Genomic DNA, 25,899 nt, shown 5'->3' on the forward strand with positions numbered 1-25,899 from the left:
TCTTTTTTTTTTTTTTTTTCCTTTTTGTCTCTTTTTTTGTGACCGGCAACGGATCGCAACTCTCAGTGTCGCGCCCATACCGGACCGGGACCGGCAACGGGATTGCAACCCTCGGTGTTGCCCCCGCACCTCGCTCGGCCAGTGAGCAGCCGGTCTGTATGTGGGATCCGAACCCTCAGCGGGAGCGCCGCTGCGCTTCCCAAGCGGCGCACTGTAGCAGTGCGCCACCGGGCCGGCCCTAAATATTCATTTCTTACATGTGTTTTTCAGCGTTACCATGTGCAGGACCCTGTACCGCCCTTCACACTAGCTGATTGAGAGTTACTCTTCCTACCTCTTACCTCCCTATAATTGATGTTAGTTTACTGTTATTTTTACATGGTACAATCATGCCCTGCCCCTGAACAAAGAAAACTATAAAGCTAGAAAGTAAAAGAATAAAACAGAAGGGCTGGGAAGATGGGCTGTGGATGATGTTAGTCATACCTTGGCAGACAGATGGAAAGAAATCTCCCAAATAACCTTTGAAATAACCTACAGCACAGTGGGGCCCAGAGAGGGGTTGGCTATATGGCCCAGCCCGGAGACCAACTCTACAAGGGCAGAGTTGAAAAGTTATGACAGAATGGATAGCCTATAAAGCCTAAAATATTTACTGTCTGGCCATTTATAGAAAAGGTTTGCTCATGCCTGGTCTAGAGATAAAGATAAAAAATGAAAAGTTCTTTGATTCTGTTTTGCCAGTAATACTATAGCATATAGCCCGTATATCATCTAAGTGTTATTTCTCAAAGATTTGCCTACTGAGGCATACAAGCAATTATATAAGCCAATTTTCAGAGGTAAAAATTTAGTCACCACTAACTTTGAGATCTTGTTTCATTCCAGAAATTGACTGGTGAAAAATTAAACATGAAGTTTATAGTTTTGTTTTGTTTTGTTCTGCTTATCATTATTCAAACTGACTTTGGACAAAATGAAGAAATTCCTAGGAAGCAAAGAAGAAAGATGTATCGAAGAAGATTGAGGAAAAGTTCCTCACCCAACCACAGGTCAAATAGACAGCTTGGAATTCAGCAAATGACGACAGTTACACCAACAGCAAGATTTCCCATTGTTAACTTTGATTACAGCAGAGAAGAGAAGTTTGAATCCTTTTTAAGTTTTCTTGGAGTAGAATCAAGCTATAATGTGTTACCAGGTAAGAGAACAGTGAGAATGAGAGCGAGGAGGAGGGAGGAAAGAGAAAAGAGGGGAGTGGGGAGAGAGAACGAGAACCTCCATGAAGACAATTCTCCAGAGAAAAATCCCAGTTATTATACTACCTTTTGGTTTAATCTGCAAAGATAAATTTAAAAAAAAAACAATTTAAGGAATATACTTATAATACAAAATTATTGGAACAAAAATTACTTGTCCTTCCACTATACTTATAAAATCATAGCTACCGCTTTGGCTTATTTCTTTCCAGTATGTTTACTATGCATGTATTTTATTTTATTTTATTTTATTTTATTTTTTTAAAAGATGACCGGTAAGGGGATCTCAACCCTTGGCTTGGTGTTGTCAGCACCACGCTCAGCCAGTGAGCAAACCGGCCATCCCTATATAGGATCCGAACCCATGGCCTTGGTGTTATCAGCACCGCACTCTACCAAGTGAGCCACGGGCCGGCCCCTACTATGCATGTATTTTAAATAGTTGTAATCGTAATATAGATAAGTTACATATAAATTTATAAACTGCTTTTTCATTTATAACAATAGATCATCTAAAATATGGAAATAATTGTAAATTATGCAGATGATTATATAAGCACATGGCTACTAAATATTTTCAACCGAAATTTTTTTCAATGGAGTTAAAGTCACTGAATTTATTTTATATAAACTAAACTATTGATTTTTTAAAGGATGAAAAGACTGGAAATTCTGCTGAAGATTTCAATTAGGCATTTTTTTTTTCCTTTTTGTCTTTTTTACTGACCGGTAACGGGATCGCAACCCTCGGTGTAGTGCCCGTACCGGGGACCGGCAACGGGATTGCAACCCTCGGTGTTGCGCCCGCACCGCGCTCAGCCAGTGAGTGAGAACTGGTCCCCACATGGGATCCGAACCCTCGGTGGGAGCGCCGCCGTGCTCTCAAGCGGCGCACTCTCCAGTGCGCCACTGGGCCGGCCCCTCAATTAGGCATTTTTAAAAATTAGTTTTTTCTAAGTTTGAGAGAAAAAAAAATTATATTCTAGGTTTGTCATCATTAAAGAAAACTCTCAAAAGACAAAAGAAAATATTACCATATAATTTTCTGTGGCCAACACTTCATATGTTGTTTCAATGAAGCCAAATATTTCTAAATTATTATTTCCATGAAGTTAATATAAATAACATACAATGGTTATTTTAGGCAGTTTAGGCCACATTTACAACATGGGTGGGAAAAGAGAGGCAGAAAAATCAACTAAAAAGACACTGTAATAATAGTGTACCCATAACTGATAAAGAATGATGAGGTCAATTTTCCTTGGTTAAGTGGAAAGAAACCCAAGGTATAATAATGGAAAATTAAAAGCATAATGTGACCTCAACTCTGTTTAAAAAAATTTTAAATAATGTAATATAGGGTGGTGTGCATAAAAAAGTATAAAAGCTATATATACTAAACATTTCTGAATTGTCCAAAAATGTTTTCCAGTAGTCTAAAAGTGCTTTTTTTATTGTATTACCACAATAAAATTTATGATTTTTTTTTTTTTTTTTTAAAGATGACCGGTAAGGGGATCTTAACCCTTGACTTGGTGTTGTCAGCACCACGCTCAGCCAGCGAGCTAACCTGCCATCCCTATATGGGATCCAAACCCGGGGCCTTGGTGTTATCAGCACCGCACTCTCCTGGGTGAGCCACGGGCCGGCCCTAAAATTTATGATTTTAACCATTTTAAAGTATACAATTCAGTGGCATTTAGTACATTTCCAATACTGTGCAACTATCACCACTATCTAGTTTCTGAACATTCTCATCACCCCAAAAGAAAACCCTGTACATAAATCCCTCATTCCTCCCTCCTCCCAGTCTCTGACAACCACTAATCTGTCTTGTTTCTACAAATTTGCCTATTCCAGAAATTTCATATAAATAGATCGCATAATATATGTGGCCTTGTGTATCTGGGTTCTTTCATTTAGCATAATGTTTTGAAAGTTCATCCATGTTGTAGTATGTATTAGTACCATTTGATGTAAGATATGGGTTCAACTTCATTCTTCTGCATGTGGATATCCAATATTCCGAGCACCATTTGTTGAAAAGAATATTCTTTCCCCACTGAATGGTCTTGGCAGACTTCTTGAAAATCAGTTGGCCATTGATGTACGTCTGGACTTTCAATATTCCCATCAGTCTGTACGTCTATCCTTATAATAGTACCACACTGGCACAAACTGATTATTGTAGCTTTGTAGTAAATTTTTTGTAAAGCTTTTTGAAATCTGGAAGTGTGAGATGTCTACCTTTGATCTTTTTACTCAATATTATTTTGGCTACTAGGGATCACTTGGAATTCCATATGAATTTGAGAATCAGCTTTTATGTTTCTGCAAAAAAAGCCATTGTAATTTTGATAAGGTATAGTTCTTTTATAATTAAAAAAAAACAAAAACAAAAAAAACCCCCAAACCTCCAACTCATTATATATATTTTTTTGGAGGAGGAGCAACTGGGTGGATGGGACTAGTCTATTGCAAGTATCCAAATGAGAGATGGGTAGAGCCCAAACTGGGCTGAGACAGTAGTGAGTTAACTCAGATGGAGGCGTTATCAGGAATGACCCTAGGACAGGAAAGAAAACATCCTCTCCTTGGCTTTCTGTGGCCTGCTTGTTTGATACACTTACTAACATATCTGCAACCCTGTATGCAGAGATGAATATACTAAAAATCACTGCATTGTGTACCTTAAAAGGGTGAATATTATATTGCATGAATTATATTTCAACAATGTTATAACTCAAAAAAGAAATTGCTGCAATGTCTCACTGAAAAGCACAATGTTGGGTTTCAACTTTTTCTCTCTGCACATCAACAAGGGTGGGCATGGCTTCGTCATTCACTGGTGCTGCTCCAGCTCTCTGGACATGTGGTGGAATTGCACTGCCTTGCCCCTTCTGAAGTCCATACAATTTGCTTTGGCCAGAGCTCATCACTGCTGCAGTGATCAGAACAGCCTGCTTGTAGAAGCCTGTTGTCTGTCTCTGAGTGACTATAATGAGCCAGGCCTCTGTGGACACGCAGTTATAAAGGAGAAATAACTGAGATTTGGGACTTGTTTCTTGCTGTTGTATAAAAGCATATGCTTGCTGACAGATACAGGATGGGAGTGCAATTCACAAAGACAAGTCACCATGAGGAAGTCACTCTCAGAAGCCAGTGAAAAGCATTTCAGAGGGTTACGTCTATAAGACATTTTTGCCCTCTGCATGAGTGCAAATAGAACGCTGTTCTTATATGGTTATATCAGTTCAACTTCCATTCACAGTTGCTGGTAACCACGTAAGAAATTTACATGTGTATTACTGTTATCTTCTAGGAAAGAAAGGACACTGCTTGGTGAAGGGCATGATCATGTACAACAAGGCTGTATGGTCACCTGAGCCCTGCACTACCTGCCTCTGCTCAGATGGAAGAGTGATTTGTGATGAAACCATGTGTCACCCCCAGATGTGCCCCCAAACAGTTATACCTGAAGGAGAATGCTGCCCAGTCTGCTCTGATACTGGTATAGAGATTCAGCCAAAACAAAATATCATGTGTGATTTAGACTTTAATTTCCATTTGTTTTTATTTTGTAACTACTTTAAGTTTTAAATTATGATAAACTAGTCACCAGGGTACTTAAAACACTGGCACAATGCTGACAAATATAATAGAGATTGTGGCTTTATACTTCTAGTTCCATCAGATTTAGTAAACTTGGACCAGATGACATCCCATGTTTGACCCTCAGCTTTAGAGATACAGTGATAGCATTCCTACAACTAACAGATTCTCAGTTCTTATTATGAGGTAAGGGCTCCTCGTTGGTCTGCACTTGCATTATCTTACTTAACCCAACTCAAGAAGGGTACAGCTTCACCTCAAATGAAAACTCGGAAGGTACAGTGAACAAAGGAGAAATGATTTGCATCTGGAGAGAACAAAGCCCCAACCCTCCTGCCTCTCCCCAACCACTCAAAGGTAGCACAGGAGCCCATGTCATTGCTTGGGTATCCAGGGAAATATAGGAGTGTGACCTGGAATATCATTTTCTTCTTTGACACTTCTGTGAGCAGGAGGTCACAGCACAGGTTTTGCTGGTGGCTCACTGACCACTTCTCCAGTGAGGCTCACACCCGACTGAGTGGAGGACTCCTGGGAGGGAGGCCTGGGTTGCTTCCAAGAAAAGCCTAGCCAACGCCTTTATGACTTAAGTCCAGGATGTCATAAAGTAAACAAATAAATATTTGTTAAATAATTTTATGGGAAGGGATAGGGACATTTTCTCTTGTCTATAACCAAGGTAGACTGCTTCCATGCACACAGATCACAGGGTAAGTGTCTACAAAAGCCTCCTGCATGGAAGAACTTTAGAATATTTAGAAACTAGGCTGGCTGGTTAGTTTGCTTGGAAGAGCACAGTGCTGATAACACCAAGGTCAAGGGTTTGGATCCCCACACCAAAAGCAGCCTCCAAAAAAAAAAAAAAGAAGAAGAAGAATATTTAGAAACTGTATTTTGCTTTGTACTACCAATTGTTTCACTAAAAGTATTATGTTTTAAAAAAAATTAGAAAATAAAGGTATTAATGAAACTGATTCCTTGGAGAGAAATACAAGGTTTATAAAGCAAGATTCAGAAATTCTCAGACATTTTTCAAAGAACTTGGACTATTCTTGAAATGTTGTAGTTATTTTGGAAAAACAAACTTGGAAATACAAGAAGGATTTTAAATGTTTCAATATGATAGCTTTAGTTTTCCTCTACTAACTTTTTCCTATTCTCCTGCATGTTTTGCTAGAGATGAGAAAAAAATAACTCCCAGACTTTATAATATATACTGAATTGAAATCTCAAATAATTTCTTCAAATAAATATACTGAATTGAAATCTCAAATAATTTCTTCAAATAATTGTGTTTTCTGAGTTCTTTATGGGAGTGGTTTGTATATACTACTAAACAAAGGGAGATGATTAAATAAATTTATAAATTTTGATTGAAGAAACCTATGCACAGTGAACTCACTTCTCCCCAACTCTTCACTCAGAGGGTGAGTCTGAAGCTAGTCTCTTGTCATGTTTTCCCCTCTTTCTGCCAAAGACGTAACAGCTAAATATAATTCTACTCCCATCATCATGGAATGATAAAGAGATCTCCTGTGCATATGGCTAAGTTAAAGAATCATCACTTAAGTCCACGACATCATCTATCAGTCTCAGGCAGTAAAAATGATTTAAGTAGAGTCTGGGAGGGAAAAAGAATTCTATCAACAATTTTAAATTTCAGAGGATGCCATTAGGTCCATAGAGCTAAAAGAAAATCTAATAAAATAATAAGTATATAAACAAAAGCTAACTTCACTACCATGAGCAAGTAAAATATATACCTGTTTCACTTTTTTTTTTTTTTTTTTTTTAAAAGATGACCGGTAAGGGGATCTTAACCCTTGACTTGGTGTTGTCAGCACCACGCTCACCCAGTGAGCGAACCGACCATCCCTATATGGGATCCGAACCCATGGCCTTGGTGTTATCAGCACCGCACTCTCCCAAGTGAGTCACAGGCCGGCCCCTATACCTGTTTCACTTTTTTTTTGTGTCTGATGACAGCCTATAAATTCTTAGATTATCAATAGCCCCAAATAACAGAACAGTATCTATTATAAAGATATCACATCTGATTATATCACAATCTCACAATAGGACTGCTTACCATTTTGCATTGTGTGGCAATATTATTCCCTCTTTAGTCATCAAGTAGCATAATATTTTAGCAAGAAAAAGTATTGTTATTTAATACAAAAATTAATATTAAGTACCATAGGCAAAAAAAAGGTCTATATAGATCTCACAAAATAGAAACAAAGTTAGTATTATAACTTTTCAAGCAAAGACTTCAAGATGCATTTAACCTTTAAATTGCACTCAAATACTTAGAGGGAATAATATTTACTAACCCCATTTTCATCATGATTTTTCCTTTTATTAATATCATCAATTTGTCCCTGCTACCTGCTCTTTTCGTGGTCATTAGTCTCCTATCCTCTACTCAGTGGTATGGCATTAAATGATAGAACTGAATTTTCTGGTGATTCTTCAGAGCAAAGAGAACCTATCAAATTACTTCAAAAGCAACTGCCACCTCCTCAGGTGGAAATGGACCAAATATTACAAAAGGAAGCACTTCAATCTGAGGAGGATGAAGAAGAAATTAAAGAAGAGACAGAACAAAAGAAAGAGACCCCTGGACCTAGAGATTGGGGGAAACTTCACAATGAATGGGAGAGCAGAGGAGGAGAGAGAGAGCAGAGGCCTGGAGAGGAAGAGAGGTCAGCACAACAACCGCAACATCAAGGAAGGGAAGAGGAGGAGGAAGAAGGGGAGGAAAGAGAGGAGGAGGAGGAGGAGGACCCTGTGAGAGGAGATGTGTTCCGAATGCCCTCTCGATTACCAGTTCCTGCTCCCCCGAGAGGCAGGCCACGCCTGCCAAATGGGTGCTCTCTGTCCTACAGGACCATCAGCTGCATTGATGTCTTCCTCACCCAGATACCACCCCTGACCGCACCAGAGATAACAAGCCTGGAGCTCGTTGGTAAGAGATGTTGACTTCTGTTTTATTTTGTGCTTTAAAAGTAAATGACTCTCATTGCTCTATGAATGTTATATTTTAATTTCATAATAAAAAGTGACCCTGACTAGACTAATTTCATCATCTTCAAACATATAAACAAACATTGCAGAAGAGATAGAAATTTACTGCTCAAAAGCATAGTTAGGTATAAAGCAAACACCTTCAAATCAAATGACGATTTCCCATTGACTTTTTTATAAAGTCAGGTTTAGTGAGGTGTAATTTATATATAGTGAAATTTATTTTCAGTGTATAGTTCTATTAGTCCTGAAAAATGCATATAGTTGTGAAACCACCACCACCACAATCAAGATATAGAACATTTCCATCACTCCGCTCCCACCCCCACCCCACCCCCCGCCAAATTCCTCCTGTCTCTCCCTCCACCGGGCCCTGACCACCACAGAAAACTGATATTTTCTGTCCCTTCAGTTTTGTCTTTTCCAGAACATCTCTTAAGTGGAAACATACAGTATGAAGCCTTTTCCGTAAGGCTTGTAATACTTTTGAGAGCTAACTCTTGTCTCATGCATCAAAAGTCCACTCTTCCTTTTCGCCAAGTAGTGGATGGACCCCAATTACCAGCTGAAGGACATCTCAATTGTTTCCACTTTGGGGCAATTATGTATTTGCTATAAGCATCCACATGCAGATGTTTGTGTGGACCTAAGTCTTCATTTCTTTAGGGTAATGCCCAGGAGTGGGACTGCTAGGTAATGTGGTATAAATGCATGTTTAATTTTGTAAGAAATTGCCCAACAGTTTTCTAAGGTGGCTGCACAATTCCCACCAGCAACATTAAGAAATTCTTGCTGCTCCACATCCTGCCAACAGTTGGTACTGTCAGTTGTTTTTTCCCCTCATTTTAGCCATTCTAGTGGGAATGTGGTGGTCTAGACCTGTTGCCCATGTTTCCATAGGGCCACCTGGGAGGCTTCTGAGTGGAGGCATAGCAGCACCAGGTATGAGAGGCTGGCTAGCAGGGACACACCTGGGCTCTGGGAGCAGTAGGGGCACTTGTCTGGGTGATGAGCCCATACCGGGGGTAACCCTGAAGATGCAGGGGTAAGGGGATCTGAATGGGTCCGACATATTTGTGCAATGATAGCTGTCTGAGACAGGACACTGCCAGTGTCAAGTGTACAAGAAGCTTCCATGGCTTCCCTGACACAGGATTTCATCCTACTTTCAAATGATCATAAGGCATTCCTCTCATGCCCAGCAAGACCTCCTCCTCCTGCAGCCTCTGTGCCAGGTACACTCTTCCCTTAGAAAAACCAATTTGTAAAAGTCTAAAGTCTTGGGAAGGATGAATGATCCATGCTGGGCTACGCTATCGTGGTTTTACAAGAGGGTGCCTTTTATAGTATGTATTACTTCTGCTAAGCTTGCTTTCTGGGCTTAAAATGTCAAAACAAAAATCCATAAAATTAAAGCATGCACAAACCTTTGTAGATTGAAATCACAGAGGTATAACATTAGATCTGGGAGTTATGAAAGATCTTCCCAAGCTTTTTGTACAGAGAAGGAAACATGCTCAGAGGATGTAAGTGATTTGCCTGAGATTTCATGGATGAAAATAGCATCATGATTCCAATCCAGGGAAATGGCAATGGAAAAATATGAAGAATAAAAATCAGTTTCTGTACACCTTCCAGAAACACACCTCTGTTGTAAATGCATAATGCTACTAGTGCTGTGCAGAAGACAACATTCTGGCTGTTGTAAATGGCCTCATCTAACATGTGATGTACTACAGAGAGATAGATCCTTAGAAAGAAAATTTCAACTATGTTAAACTGTCTAGTCCCAGTCTTGTTATTTTCCTGAAGACGCATTTGCTATATAATATATATTCTATCTTTGTTCTGAGTACTGCTTTCTCCTCCAGATAAAGCTCTCTGTTGATATTTATGTAAATACAGGCATGCACACACATCTGTACATGTGTGTATATGTATGTATAGGCACATGCAACTAACGCACAACTGCTGCACATCCTAGGCAACTCCATCATATCCATCCCGGATGAAGCATTTAATGGACTACCGAATTTGGAAAGGCTTGATCTGAGCAAAAATAATATCACCTCTCCAGGCATAGGTCCAAAAGCATTCAAGGTAAGTACACACTCCAAGTTGTGCATCATAACCCATATTTTGCACGGTTTCACTAAGACTTGCACTGGCAGTGATTGGATGTGGGGGAGGCAGGAGAAGCAAAATGTTTTTAACTGGTAGTGTTCTTCTAAGTTAAGAAAGTTTCTTCTCTGATGTCCCTAAGCTGCATTCAAGTTTTCTCTTGACTACTGTTTGTTGTTTTACATATTTTTATTACTGACAAAACTAATGTTTTAAATTCATGCAGTAGCTTCTCCCCAACTAGCTGAAAACATGTTGAAATCTGGTCTCTCAGCACATAAAGTATTTTCTGGGAATATAGTAGAGCTTATCTGGAACCTCTTTTAACATTTTCAAGCCAGCAAGACATTGCTCTTTTATTTTTGTGCAATGGGCAAATCTGAAGGAGGGTACTTTGGCAGAAGGGGGTTCTGGAAAAACAAATGGGCTCAGATGAAAATTAGCATGGGATAGGCTGGGACAGAAGAGGGAAAGAAAGAGCAAACAGTTCAGAAAAAACCCTTAAGATACAGATTTTAGAAAGTTTTTTTAAAAAGGAAAAAAGTCCTGATACCAAAAAAATAAAAAATAAAAAAAGGAGAAAATAGAGGATCAAGGAATTTCAGAGAAAGGAAGACAGAAGCCAGAGAGAAGGGGTTTGTGTGTGTAAACAAAGACTCATAAATGTGCATGCTTTAAAAGCCGTCAGTAAAACACACTACATCTAACCAGGCTTATTATTCGCCGGGACAGTCTTCTGAGTCTTCTGCCCACTCTCCGGACACATCACTGGACTCTTGTGTTCTCCGTTCCTGGGTCTCGTCCAGAGTCTAGGCTGGCAGATAGGAGGGCTCTGCATTCATTTCACAGAACTGAGTGCCTGCTTCACACTATCCCATCCTTCTGATAGAAAAGTGCCTGGTATCAGGGAGTCTATTTCCAATATTTGATCAAGAGAAAAACTTAGCAGGGGATCACCTCCTTTTCTTGATTTGGGATTCTCTGTCCCATTTCAAAACTGTTGAAACTGAGTATGATCACAGGAGAAGTGACTCATTTCATATGTCTTCACTAAAACCCACCCGACCTCAGTTTCCTATTTCTGGTGGTGCAAGCTAGGTTTGGCCAAAAAGCATGCAAATACAAACATGAAAATGTACTTTTCCAGACAGTCAACTGTGTGCAGAAATAGCGTGTGGTATTTGTAGCATTTTGTTTTGAAAGATTTCCACAGTACACAGTGCTATTTTATGACCTTCTTTCTAGTGTAGACATTAGTGTAGATAGGAAACTGAGGTTTACAAATGATAAAAGGATTAAAATCATTGTCCTGTTAGCTTCCATAACAGATTCAGATTACTGCATGGTTTAATAAAATTTCTGCCTATTGCTCTGAAGGTGAAATCCTATGGTCTTGCAAAACATGACGATCCAGTAGCTATAGTAGCTTTCTCTCACTTTCTAAAGCTGCAATAAAACGACTGAGTTAATATTAAGTGGGATACAAAATCACCAACTATAGTATGCTGAAAATGCATGAGAATCAATGCTATTACCAGGATCAATATCTCTCTGGCAGGGTGAATATGGGGACTGCCATGTGGCCTAGACATTACTGTCTAAGACTAAGAAAGTGTAGGTTTGTGAGACTTTTAGTGACCACTTTAAACTGACCATTATATGAAATGTTACTGTAGAGTTGTGACCAGATAAAAAAGCAATTTTGAGATTTGCCTTTTCAGCTTCTGAAGAAGTTAATGCGTCTGAATATGGATGAAAATAATTTGGTACAGATTCCTTCAGAATTACCATCTACATTAGAAGAACTTAAAATCAATGAGAACAATCTTCTGGGTATCGATGAAGAAAGCTTATCAGGTATTTAACATTTATTTATTTTTTTTATGATATGTGTCCTTATAATGCTTCTATAGTCGAGTGAAAATTTTTAGTGGTCACTTTACTACTTAAGTTGAAAAAAAACTTGTTTTAACAATTGGCTGGTAATACTTAAAATGTATTTTTAACTGCCTATAGTCTCCAAAAAGTACCGTAACCATAAACAAAACTTCTACTCGATGATTCCAGATTCTCATCGTTCACAGTACCCTACTGCTAATCCAAACACCTGGAGGGCTACACTAACTATCCCCCACACTGCCATGTGTCTTGGTGGCCTGTATCAATATTTTTGTTGGTTCTTAGTGGTGACTAACACAGTACTGTGGTTTGTTAACGGGATCTCCTTTATTGCTCTCATTGTCAGTACACCCACCCACAATTCTTTGCCTCCACACATTTTACTGTTTTAATTTGTCATATGTTAGACCCTAAAACCGAGCATGTAAGAATTATGCATAAAATATGAATAAATGGGTACTGTATTGAGGCTGAGATGCTATCCTACAGTGAAAGCCCGCGAACTTCATGCTGGCAATCTTGGCAGTTTTGTTCCTGAGAGGGCTTAGGATGGAACTTCTGGTACTACATGTCACACCCCATGGTGTGTGGAGTGTGGCCGCCACTGTGGCCTGGCTTTCTGATGGATGGACATCACAGAGGGTCACCTGCGTTCCATGCATTTGACATTGCTGGAACTAGCTCTGCTGAAGCTTGTTGCCTACCAGACCCTGCTAGACTGCTCAAGTTGTCATTCTGTGGCTCTGCACAGAAGAGGCTTTATCATATTTCACTTTTCACGAATTCTAACAAATGCCTTTGATTACACTGTGTGCTTCTTTAAGACAAAGACTGCTTAACTTTTCTTTTTATCTTCCTTATAATCTAGCATAGCTCTTGAGATACAGTGCTTAACACTTTTACTTGATTTGAAACACATTTATTATGTACATGTTGATAAACCAAGCCTTTAAATGAATTAAACAATCTGATTATTTCCTATAGCTTCCAAAACACTTCATAGGAACAAGACACTTCTGGTGATGAGAAAAGAATAATAATAATGAGAATTGCCAAATCTGAGGATTACATTGTTATGGAAATACTCAATTTCCAGATGGATTTCAGGGCACACAGAAAAACAATAAACACAAATTTTGATGGGCTCTGCCAAATGGAAAAGACATTAGAAAATTCAGCTTCTAACTGCTGGGTTAAACAGAGACCAAAGGGAACACTTAATTTAGAACAAGTGTACTAACAGGCTGTATATGAACTATAAGCAAGTCACATTTCTAGCTGTGTTGTCAAAGTGACATGTTATACGACATAAACTCCTGATTTTGAACGTGCTCTCACACATCCATGGACCTGCTTCTTAGCATGCACTTCTCCCTCCTGCACAAATGCTTCTATAATTCCAGAGTACCAACATATGAGTCAAGGCGAACTAGCTGCCTGTCCTCCTATCCCCACAGTCCGAGCCCTGACGAGTCCTCGGTCCTACCCAGGTAGCCAAAGTGGAGGCTCTCTGCTGTCCTCTTGCACTCTCTGAGTGGGCTGGGATCGTAGTGCTACCATGGTGCTGGCCTCGCTGGTGCTGGGTTCTTGGTCCTGCTGTGACACTGGCCCCTCTGTTGCTGGGTTCTTGGTCCTGCTGTGACACTGGCCCCTCTGTTGCTGGGTTCTTGGTCCTGCTGTGACACTGGCCCCTCTGTTGCTGGGTTCTTGGTCCTGCTGTGACACTGGCCCCTCTGTTGCTGGGTTCTTGGTCCTGCTGTGACACTGGCCCCTCTGTTGCTGGGTTCTTGGTCCTGCTGTGACACTGGCCCCTCTGTTGCTGGGTTCTTGGTCCTGCTGTGACACTGGCCCCTCTGTTGCTGGGTTCTTGGTCCTGCTGTGACACTGGCCCCTCTGTTGCTGGGTTCTTGGTCCTGCTGTGACACTGGCCCCTCTGTTGCTGGGTTCTTGGTCCTGCTGTGACACTGGCCCCTCTGTTGCTGGGTTCTTGGTCCTGCTGTGACACTGGCCCCTCTGTTGCTGGGTTCTTGGTCCTGCTGTGACACTGGCCCCTCTGTTGCTGGGTTCTTGGTCCTGCTGTGACACTGGCCCCTCTGTTGCTGGGTTCTTGGTCCTGCTGTGACACTGGCCCCTCTGTTGCTGGGTTCTTGGTCCTGCTGTGACACTGGCCCCTCTGTTGCTGGGTTCTTGGTCCTGCTGTGACACTGGCCCCTCTGTTGCTGGGTTCTTGGTCCTGCTGTGACACTGGCCCCTCTGTTGCTGGGTTCTTGGTCCTGCTGTGACACTGGCCCCTCTGTTGCTGGGTTCTTGGTCCTGCTGTGACACTGGCCCCTCTGTTGCTGGGTTCTTGGTCCTGCTGTGACACTGGCCCCTCTGTTGCTGGGTTCTTGGTCCTGCTGTGACACTGGCCCCTCTGTTGCTGGGTTCTTGGTCCTGCTGTGGCACTGGCCCCTCTAGTCCTGGGTTCTTGGTCCTGCTGTGACACTGGCCCCTCTAGTCCTGGGTTCTTGGTCCTGCTGTGGCACAGGCTCCTCAGAAGCTGGGTTCTCCCTTGACTGGGGCAGCTGATGGCCCCCACTGGCTCCTGTGGGTCCTGCTGCTGCTGTGGATGGGCAGGCTGATGGGCAGTGAGCCGGTGAGCCTGTGCACAGCCCACCCAGTGTCGTAACACAGCCCTCCCTCTGTGTAGAAACCCCCAACTTGACCATCCGTAGCCCACTGTTCTCCTGTTGTTTGTCTCATGGGAGCTCCTCACACATGACCATTCAGATTATAGTTCCAGAAAATTAGGAGGAGGGCCCTCCAGGGAGGGAGAACAGCATGTAAAAGGTTTGGAGAAATGAGAGGATTGTGGATGTTGTGGGAACTGCAGGCAGGTGTGGGCTGGGAGGAATGTGTGATGAGGGTGAGAGCAGGTGACGAGTGGCATGAGGGGCAGGGACAAGACCCGGAAGAGGTACAGAGTACACGGGGATGTTGAGGGGAAAGGTATTAAAGGTAGGTGGAGGGAGAGCAGGGAAAAACTGGATATACTTCAAAAGAGGGGCACTGCCATCATCACTAATGATGAAAGCAACCAAACCATGATCATTATGACACTCCAACGGTGACCTTAAACTGATGCACACCAGGACCACCAACATGGCACCTGCCCACCAAGGAGGGACTCCCTTCCTCTCCCTATTTCCTGTCATGAATCCTTCTTTCAACATCTACCTCAAGTCTAGCCTATAAGAAACTTTATCTAATTCCGCCCTACCTCCTGTTACCTTGTGTTTCCACCCACACCAGAGAATTACAGTGTCCTGAATTTGCACTGTTTTTTTCTCTCAGGAAGGCCTGTCATGGCCATTAGTCCACATCTATTATCTATTTTTCAACAGAAAACTTCTACATTTCAAAACCTCACTAATGTACTAGAGAAGTATTCCAGGTTCTCAGTACTGTTAGTTTGGGAAATTAAAGACAACATAAGGAAATACAACACTTATCACAGTTGACTGGCTGGTCTCCCTACTTCCTATCACTCAGACCTCCCATTGAGCCTCAAAACCACCACCAGATTAATCTTCAATGAAGCATGTGGCTTCCATCCTGCCATCCTGTCCTGATCCTCACTGCCTAAAGGATGACATCCATCTGGCATGAAGGCCTTCCCCTCACACCAGCCTACGATCCACTGCGCACGGCACACTCCAGGGCTGGTCTCTTCACTCCAGGCATACTCACGAGGGTCCTTCACCGGCTGCTTCAGCTTGGAAGTTCCTCCCATTTTTATCTAAATCTTTTTACCCTTAAGAGCCTAGTACTTCCACACCACTCAAATCTACATTTCTCTCTCTTCTTTTAATCTTCCGGCATTTATTATTTCTACTCTTGATGTGATTGGCCTTGCTAGTGCCTAACAGTAGGACTGAGTCGTGAACAGTTGAACAGGAAAACACCCCTCTTCTGGGAATCTCGGCCATGCCCTGACCTCTGACTCAGGCCGCTGGGCATCACTACTGCTGAGCCCTCTGTTCCCCAGCACTGAGCTTCCATTTGACCTGTATCATACCACTCCTGAGGCCAGGAGAAACAATGTGGAAAAAACCTGTTTGTATAAAGGCCTATCTTGGTAGCTCAATCTGAATGCATGGAGAATACCTGATCATCTTTTTTTTTTTAAAAGATAACCAGTAAGGGGATCTTTACTCTTGACTTGGTGTTGTCAGCACCACGCTCACCCAGTGAGCTAACCAGCCATCCCTATATGGGATCCGAACCCGTAGCCTTGGTGTTATCAGCACCACACTTTCCCGAGTGAGCCACGGGCCGGCCCCCTGATCATCTTTCTTTCAAAGCTTCCATTTGGCTGCACTCCGTGCCAGTAAGTGAATAACTATGATGGGAATTCACTGCTCTGCTTTATTTCTAACTCCCTTCTTCAGAGATTGAGGGTTTGCTAGGGAAAGAGTGTTCTTTTCTGTGTCTTGGAAAAAGAAATCACTCATTGCATTAAACTCCCACCAATCCATTACCTATCACGCTACCACTTCATATCTAACATGTCTTTGCAAATGATTGTGAGGACTTCTCACTACCTTATATTTCTTGCCCACCCGAATTCCAAATCCCTGCTCATCACCATTGCCTCTGTGGGTACTTCCCTAAGTCTTCCTGTCTTCCTCCTCCTCTCTCTTGCTTCTGTTCCTTATATTTCTACCCTATAGCATTTCAATGATTTCTTTACAGGCCTGCCTCTCTAGTGGACCATGCATTTTATTCCTGATTGATTTGAGCATCTAGGATTTTAAAGTACTTGGGAAAATGCTCTACAGGGGGATACAAGATAAAGAAACTACAACATCTGCCCTGCAAATAAACTGAACATTTCACATGACCTTTTGAAAGTCTATAGAAATTGCAAGGTTTTCAATTATCCTAATATTCTGATAATTTTATTTTTTATAGGCTTAAATCACTTGGTCACCTTAGAGCTGGAAGGAAACAATCTCAGTGAAGCCAACATCAATCCTTCAGCTTTCAAACCTTTAAAGAGCCTATCCTACCTGCGTCTGGGAAAAAATAAATTTAGAATTATACCACAGGGTCTTCCTGCTTCTGTTGAGGTACCAATATCTTTCTTCTAATGTTTTAAATGTATTATATTTTAAGTACAGTAAACTACAACAAAACAAACAATATATTTTTAAAAACTATTGTAATGTATGTTAAACTCAGTAGAGTTTTGGTGCTATATACAGAATTTACTATAACCTGAGCATTGTTTCTCTTTCAAACAATATAAAATTATGAATCAAAATTATAACTACAAGTAGATATCCCTGATAAAGTGAAATGTGGCATGGGGAAGAGGAACTGAAAATTCAAACAGAAACCACAACTTTCAAAAGTTACCCTGACTCAAGACAATTTAAAGTGTTCCAAGTGAGAACCATGAAGGTCATCACAGACTGGGCTCAGACTGTTAATAACCAGCCTGTTCACACTCACGAATTCTAGGTAAAACCACAGATACTCTGACCAAACCATAACTGCGCAGACACGAGTGTTGTACAGAGAAGACCTCCAACTATTCCAGCAACTCTATAGCTTACAAATTTTGACCATTTTCTACTGAGACTGTCTTGTGACTAACTCCAGGCCCAAAGGCTCATCTTTGTTTGATTCCCTCTAGAGATGTCCACGTATCCCCAGATGTCTGGTCTCCTTGCTGCAGGGTGTGCTTCTAGTGGTCTTTGGCTGATGAGTATCAATACCCCTCATTTCCTGCATTAAGAACACTAATGTCCAGAGAGTCTCTATATACACTGGCAGGCCCAGCTGGAACCCTGAGCTAGAAGCTCTGTTTCTCCCACATCACATGATCATCCAGCCAGAAGTCAGGACAGAGCTTCCCACAGCTGTGGCCCCAGCAAGCCAGAAGAGAGAGACATCTATTGTGATCTTTTGCTGCTACAACTACCACCCTTCCTCTCCTTCCTATTTCCAGATTAAGAGGCACAGTTACATAACACTGGAATTTACCAATACCTGGCTTTACATCACAATCATCTGGGTTCTCAAGAAACAAAGACTCTTGGACCTATCCCAGACACACTAAGTCAGATTCTTTGGAGGGCAGTGCCAGAAATTTATAATTTTTTAAAAAATCAAAATTTTAAATAGATAATGCATGCACACAGCAGAACACACACACACACACACACAAAACTTGGCTAATACAAAACAGCAATGTGCCCATGCCTGAACCTCACATACTGTCTTCTCTCTGTCCAAAGGGATCATCTCCTGCCAGTGTGAGAAGCACTGGGCAGCCACATGTACAAGTGCATGGCATGTGCTATGAATCCTTCTTATATCCCTGCTGCACATCTGCCTCACTGAGCTACACATCCCAAAGACCATCTCACTACATTCTTTCCTACAGCAGCAGAGTTTTCAACATATGAATGGGTAGGACAGGATTTATTTAACTAATCTCTTACTGGGGTACATTTAGGTTGGAATTTGTACTTTAAAAAGCTCATGAGATGATTCTAATGTACAGCCAAGTTTGGGAACCACGGATCTAGCTCACCCTAAATGTGGTGAAGGTAAAAGCAAAAATTTGAAAACTGCTCTACCTATTTCTAACAAATATCAAGACTGAGTGGCAAAGAGGGGGAAATTACCACGACAGGAACGGAAAATTACATTGAAGATATGTGCCAATTCTACTTTTGAATTGCAACAAGAGAACAATAAAAATTTTATAATTCAGGTACTTTAATGAAAAATTCCCTCTAATGCTAACTAAATTGTTTTTTTTTTTTTTTGACCGGTACGGGGATCGCAACCCTTGGCTTGGTGTCGTCCGCAACACGCTCAGCCAGTGAGCGCACCAGCCATCCCTATATAGGATCCGAACCCGTGGCGTCGGCGCTACCAGCACCGCACCCTCCCGAGTGAGCCACGGGGCCGGCCCTAATGCTAACTAAATTTAACTTAAAGGCAGCTAACTATTAAAAATTACCAATAGTTCTATCTAGCAAACTTCACCCTGATCTTAAACTAAGGCTTTTAATTAACTTAAATAATTAACTTTTAATTAAATTACAATACAAGCAAGTCTAAAAAACATGAGCCTAAAAAAATGACAGACCACATGGTGTAGCAGGGAGAAAGCTGCCCTGCTAGAGGCTTGGCCAGGATGAGCCCCTCTCACTCACTAGCCATGTAACCTCAGGCGAGCCTTGCTGCCTCTCCTGGCCTCGGTTTCCCCATTGGTAAGTGAAGATAATAATTTCTACCACTTCCCAGAGTTCTAAAGCCCAAATGAGATCACTTATGTGAATACGTTTTGTAAATTTGAAAGCTTTATACAATTGTCATGGTAGGCTGTATCTTACAACATATTATAGCTAAATAAAAGTAAATAAAATTCACTTAATTCCATGACCATGACATAGTACATTTTACTAGTTAAAAAATTTGACAACTTCAAACTATGAACTCACTTGAAAGAGCAATAAAATGCTCTTTAGATAATACTAATGAGAATAGTCTACATTACCATTCTAGACTTCTGTGAAATTGAACTTGTCAACTAACTCAAATGGAAGAAAACTAATAGTCTTTTCTCTTGATTATAGGAATTATACCTAGAAAATAACCAAATTGAAGAAATAACTGAAATTTGTTTCAATCATACCAGAAAGATCAATGTCATTGTACTACGTTATAATAAAATAGAAGAAAATAGGATTGCTCCTTTAGCCTGGATAAATCAAGAGTAAGTATATGCTACAATTTAACTTTATTAGACTATTTCTTCCTTTTGCTATTATTAATGACTATGAAAATTGGGAATGGAACAAGTGAGGGAGGTGATAGCATGGGAGGGCTCAGAGACAGCATCCTTTCTTAGTGAACCCTCTGCCACCCCCAACCACAGCTACTTCAGGGCGTTTCCAAGCTGTTCGTTACATGACCGGTGTTAGGATTACTAAGGGTATTACGGCTGCTGCCATCACTACTGCCTAGTGGATATCCTACCATGTGCAACGTGCTGAGCTAGCAAGAACTGAGCCCTAGCCAACCGACCCCGAGGTCTGACCACAGTGGTCAAATGCCACTGTAGCTCTGATGGACAATCTGGATCCAGATCTGGGGTTGTGTATCCTGAGAACACAGTGCCTGAGCAGCACAGCTGAGACATGTGTTCTTCAGAAGTAGGGTGGAAGGAGATGAAAAGAGACCTTTAGCACCAATTGGGTTCAGCTGCCAGGGGGACTGGAAGGGTGACTGAGTCCCCTGAGGGCAGAGGAGAGCTCATCAAGTGAAAAGGGGGGTCAGGGCCTGTTAACAACATTTTCTAGATCCCTCAAGCTTACCCCAGGTACCAGGTGGGGCCAGGTCATCAAATCAAATGTGGGACAAAAATTTGGGGGGTTGGAAGGGGGGAAGAAACCAATACAAGCAACAACAACAAAAAAAACCCCTAAAAATTCCCTTACTGGAACCAGAGACAACTTTGGGGACAGGAGGTTTGACGTAGGCTAGGACTCCTGGATTTTACCTCTCATTCAGCAGTTCAACCTTACAGACATTTTGGGATGTCTTTGGGTCTCACCATCACCACCAGGGATAAACAGCTAGGAGGCAGTATGGTGCACTGGTGAAGTCATGAGCTTTAGGGTCAGCCAGACCCAGGACAGTTATACAGAACTGCACTGCAAACAGGGTGCCTGCAGGAAAACACACTAGCATCAAAGTCGGCTTTGTCAAAATCTAGAGCTGACGGTCACTACCCTGCTAACTTTCTTCCTTGCTGCAGAAATCTAGAATCCATTGATCTGTCCTACAACAAGCTCTATCATGTCCCCTCCTACCTACCCAAGTCCTTGTTGCACCTTGTGCTCATGGGGAACCAGATTGAACGGATACCTGGCTATGTGTTTGGCCATATGGAGCCAGGCCTGGAATACTTGTACCTGTCATTTAACAAACTCACTGATGACGGCATGGACCATGTCTCATTCTATGGGGCCTATCATTCTCTGAGAGAATTATTTCTGGATCACAATGACTTAAAATCTATACCACCTGGGATACAAGAAATGAAAGCACTACATTTTCTGAGGCTGAATAACAACAAGATAAGGTAAATTTTGACTTTTTCAACTATCAATTTTAAATGTGGTTGACAAAATATATGATTAAATAACCATGACATGATCTCTGGGCTTTACTTTGAGGGAAAAAAATGCTAAGGGGGTAGACTAAATAAGAGTGGCAGATATTAATAATTATTGAACCTGGGCAATAGGTACATGAAGACTCATTATTTTTTTTTTCGGCAGCTGGACAATATAGGGATCAAACCCTGGACTTTGGTGTCATTTAGCACTATGCTCTAACCGACTGAGCTAACTGGCCAGCAGTAAAAATTTTTAAATGGAGTATTAATACGTGATATTTAGATTTTTTTTTTTCGGCAGCTGGACAATATAGGGATCAAACCCTGGACTTTGGTGTCATTTAGCACTATGCTTTAACAGACTGAGCTAACTGGCCAGCAGTAAAAATTTTTAAATGGAGTATTAATACGTGATATTTAGAACCTCAGAGACAGGTTCAAATAAGGCTTAGAAGTAATAGGAAGATTATGCTACTACTCCCACCTCCATATATAACTTTTAAAAAGTTTTAATCTGGGGCTGGCCCCCTGGCTCACTCGGGAGAGTGCGGCGCTCGTAGCGCCGAGGCTGTGTGTTTGGATCCTATATAGAAGTGGGATTGCTAGGTAAAAAGGGTAAAAATGCATATGTAATTTTGCTAGATATTACTAAATTCCTATCCATACGAGTTGCACCATTTTGCTTTCCCTTCAATGATGTCTGATCCTCCCAGTTTCATCATCAGTGTATGGTAACAGGCTTTTGATTTTTTTTTTCTTCTTTTCTGGCAAACCTGATAAATGATAAGTGAGAAGTGGTGTGCCAGTAAAGTTTCAATTTACATTTTTTCTTATTATAAATGAAACTGAACATATTTTCATGTTGACACATCGTTTTCATTTATTCTTCAGTGAACTGGTTACCCAAGTATTTTTATCTTTTTTTTGCTCTTTTCCATTTTCCTCCTAGATTTTTAGGAGGCCTTTTATCTGTGATATAAGTTGCAGATACTTTCTCCTAGTTTGTCACTTGCCTTTTAACTTTGCATTTTTAAAAATCTATAGTCAAGTTATAAATTTTTTCTTTCAGTGCTTCTGGTTTTCAAATCATAAATAGGAAGATTTTCCCCACTCACAGGGTGTGACCATGCTTAGTTCTAATGCTTTTATGGCTTCGTTTTTTCACATTTAGATCTTTGACATATTTGGAATTTATTCTGGTGTACACTACTAGAAAAAGATCCACTTTATTTTAAAAACAACTTTTTTTTTTTTTTTAACAAATGTAAAACTTAACTCCTAAGTTGTGGTTACTTGGACCACTTGTGACTTTTGTGTTCATTTTTCCTTAGGAATATTCTTCCAGAACAAATTTGCAATGCTGAAGAGGATGGTGACTCAACTCTGGAACATCTTCATCTTGAAAACAATTACATTAAAACTAGAGAAATATCATCCTATGCATTTTCATGCATAAGATCATATTCAAGTGTGGTTCTTAAACCCCAAAGCATCAAATAATACCAAGTTTTTCTTTGCCATTTATAAGGTTTACTCATATATTCATAGCAGTAGCATTTGTCATTAATAAAAGAGACATAATCCTCACATCATAATCCGTATCATTATGCTTGTCAACCTGATTCACCAATCCACTGATAAAAAACTAAAAACATACCTATAAGGTATAGTCTTCTAGGAATTTTAGTAAAGGAAAAAAACACCAGACTAGAAAGAAGCTATCTCACTAGAATAGGATATTATGCATGCTGAGCTAGACCAAAATACCTAGAACAAAATAAATACACCCTTTACAATCGACCTGCATACTGCTAATTGCTGACTCCTTAAGTCTATTTAAAAATTATTGATGTTATGATTCAAGACCAAGAAGCATACTGGCAACAACAACCAAAAACCAGGTAGAAATGTTCTTCATTACTCTATTAAAACAGTAATTTATTAGTTTTCTGTAAGATCCTGTGTTATAATTACTGGTATAAATATACTTAAGTATTGGGTTAGCTTTTGTTCCCTCTATTAATTACATGTGTAAAATTAAAACACTATTATAATTTTAATTTTCTGATTTTGATAATTATATTATGGTTATGAACATTGTTAACATTAACAGAAGCAGGCAAAAGGGTATATTATATACCATTTTCGGTAAATCTAAAATTATTTTTTTAAGTTAAAAATAGTATTTTAAGATCATCTTCACTATTCTTTACTCAAAATCAAGATTTTATAGAAAGCAGTACTGTTTGCTTAAAATACAAATTAATTACTCTTGACTCTAACCTTGTAAATGTAAACCTAATGCATGAATTTTTGAAAATTTTTGCTCCATTGGTAACAGTTAGCACCTATCTCCTTTGCCCTAATTTGCTGAAATGTATCCTTTCATTTAGTTCAATTGAACATAAAGCTATTAGTGTTTACTATGTACCAGGCCCTACTAAAACAATATATTAAAATTTTCATAACATAATGATCTTTCATCTTTGTATTATGAAAATAATTTATAAGACACATATGGAAATTGTTGACTTCTTGTGTTACCTTCAGTTTTGTGCCCTGAATAAACACCAGATTAGGAACTCAAGTTCCACTCTTGGCCCCCATGGGCAGGTTACTCTAATTTTTCAAGCTTTAATTATTTAATCTTTTAATAATTCTCCTACCATTCTAGGAACCTTCCAGCCCCACTTCACAGGGCTGTTATGAGAACCAGGGAAGAACGTAAAGTGTCTTGGAAAGTAGAGTCCACAAGAAGTGTAGTTATTATTACCAACCTCACATAAAATGGAGATGAATCGGCATATACAACCATAAAGGACAATTTCATGGGTGACTTTCAAGGTGTGAAAGTTTGACTTACTCTATTTGAGCTAATGTTATTTCTAAGACCTTGTTGCTAAGTCCCCTTTCTTAATATCCAGGATTCTGATATTACGACATGAACAGGAATAAGAATCAAGGGCTTAGAGCAGGTGGTTAAGAACAGAAATGGAATCTTATGAAATAAAAAGTTGAGATTCATAATCAGGTTAGGAATGTAGGAGCATTACTAATTTAAATTGGCCAAGTTGAATTTAAGTGACAGGTATAAACAAGAAGGTTACACATCCATTTAAGAAGAACCCTTGTGGATACTTCTTGATGTGTAGATATAAATCCATTGACATAAATAGTTCAAGGCAATCCAGGTTGTAAACAAAATCAGTGTCAAAGGCGACTCAAGGTGAGTCAACAGAATTAGCATTATTGAGACGACACACAGATGAACATTGAACCATTCCTTCATTAATTTCTTATTCTGACTTTAATCAGCTGCGTTTCAGATGCTATTCTAGCAAGAGACAGTGACAAACAGATCAGACAAGGCCTCTCCTCTCTGGTAGGGGCAGTTAGCAAGAAATCAAGCAGACAATCAAGTAAGCAGGCAAGTGCTGTGCAGTCAGGAAGACAGGTGGTGATGCGATAAGCATGTTGGGCCTGGGGAGGATGCAGCCACCCCCACCATCCTGGAGTAACAGCAGACCCAGGCCCATATATGTGTGACAGGGGCACTGTGAGGCTGCTGTGCACATCTCTTCCCAACTCTGCATCAGCAGCAGAATCCCAAACAAAGCTGGAAATGAGAATGACTGATTTTAAGCTTTACTCTTTTAAGTTGGAAGATGGATTTTGAATTTATAATTTTAAAAATATGTCTAGTATGAAACATGTTCAGCATTAAAATTTTATCATTTTCAGAATCGGAAGTTTTAATTTCATTAGAAAAGTAATAAAAGTCCTTATAGCAAACATTTTTCATGATATAATGTTATAACAAGCAGATGCTCTGTTTGGCTTCATAAATATGCTATAATTACTAACATATATGTACACTAAGGAAGTCCTGGCTTAGCCATGATCTGAAGATATTAATGGTGTGTTTCGTCTTTGCATGTGTACAAGGAGTGCTAACTACATTTTTAATTATGAGGCTTGGCTTATCGTAGATAAGAGTATTTTTAAACTCTTAATTTTTAAAGAGTATTTTAAAGATATGATATAGTGAAAGACGCATGAGTGTACTTCAGAAAGTTCATGGAAAAACAGAATTAAAGGATAACATGAATCATTCCATGAACTTTTTGAAGTACCCTCATATATAGCCTTGTATGATAAGGAAATAATTATACCAGGAACCAGGAGACCTGGGAGCCCATCTTGTTCTTCAATGACTAATTGTGCACTCGTTTCACTTCTCTGGCATCTAACTGATTAAATTATAAAATAACATGTTTGGAACAGATGAACAATTTTCAAACATGGCTCATTAGGGGTTCAGTGTCACTGAGAGAAAATGAATAGACCTCTCCCTACAAACAAAGAAGCTCTGCTACCATTAGAAAGGATTGGCTGTCCCTAAACCCCATTTTTCCTTCTTAAAACCAATGAACTAGGTACCATCTAAATGACATTCCAGGTTTTAAAATTCATAAAGAACATGCAGGCTTCCCTTTGTTCCCAGCTCCACTTACACTGGAGTGTCCTGACCTCAGGAATAGGCTGTTTGTTGTTCCTTCCGAGCTCTAGTTAGCCCTGAGCAGTCTGGTGACTCCCTGACTGGAAACACCTTAAAAGCCAGTCAGCGAGCCCCAATAGAAAGGGGCACAGTGCTGTGGAGCTCACCAACCTCCCTATATAGCATCAAGGGCAGGTGGCAACTGGGAGCAACAGGAAGTATGTGGCCAAGTCTGAACTTAATCTGTATCTTCTGACTCTGAAATGGGCACTCCTCCCACTGCACCAAGCTGCCTCTCT

The 25,899-nt window shown here is 40.3% G+C and overlaps 1 protein-coding gene across 3 annotated transcripts in view; it reads left to right on the plus strand.

Moving 5' to 3' along the window:
- ECM2 (extracellular matrix protein 2, female organ and adipocyte specific) overlaps window positions 1–23,575 on the plus strand; it is a 36,165-nt gene extending 12,590 nt beyond the window's left edge. For 2 of the 3 annotated variants that reach the window (XM_008579344.1, XM_008579343.1), the window contains exons 2-10: window positions 889–1,201; window positions 4,582–4,770; window positions 7,282–7,839; window positions 9,883–9,998; window positions 11,741–11,876; window positions 16,872–17,029; window positions 19,556–19,695; window positions 20,740–21,066; window positions 22,434–23,575. In XM_008579344.1, the coding sequence (XP_008577566.1) occupies window positions 913–1,201; window positions 4,582–4,770; window positions 7,282–7,839; window positions 9,883–9,998; window positions 11,741–11,876; window positions 16,872–17,029; window positions 19,556–19,695; window positions 20,740–21,066; window positions 22,434–22,602 (2,082 nt within the window). In that variant the 5' untranslated portion in view covers window positions 889–912 and the 3' untranslated portion in view covers window positions 22,603–23,575. The remainder of the gene's footprint in view (window positions 1–888; window positions 1,202–4,581; window positions 4,771–7,281; window positions 7,840–9,882; window positions 9,999–11,740; window positions 11,877–16,871; window positions 17,030–19,555; window positions 19,696–20,739; window positions 21,067–22,433) is intronic. The other variant, XM_008579345.1, reaches the window with a different exon arrangement.
- Window positions 23,576–25,899: the final 2,324 nt, after the last annotated feature.

The sequence above is a fragment of the Galeopterus variegatus genome, unplaced genomic scaffold (genome assembly GCF_000696425.1).
Source record: "Galeopterus variegatus unplaced genomic scaffold, G_variegatus-3.0.2 Scaffold1860, whole genome shotgun sequence".
In the NCBI taxonomy this organism is placed as follows: Eukaryota; Metazoa; Chordata; class Mammalia; order Dermoptera; family Cynocephalidae; genus Galeopterus; species Galeopterus variegatus.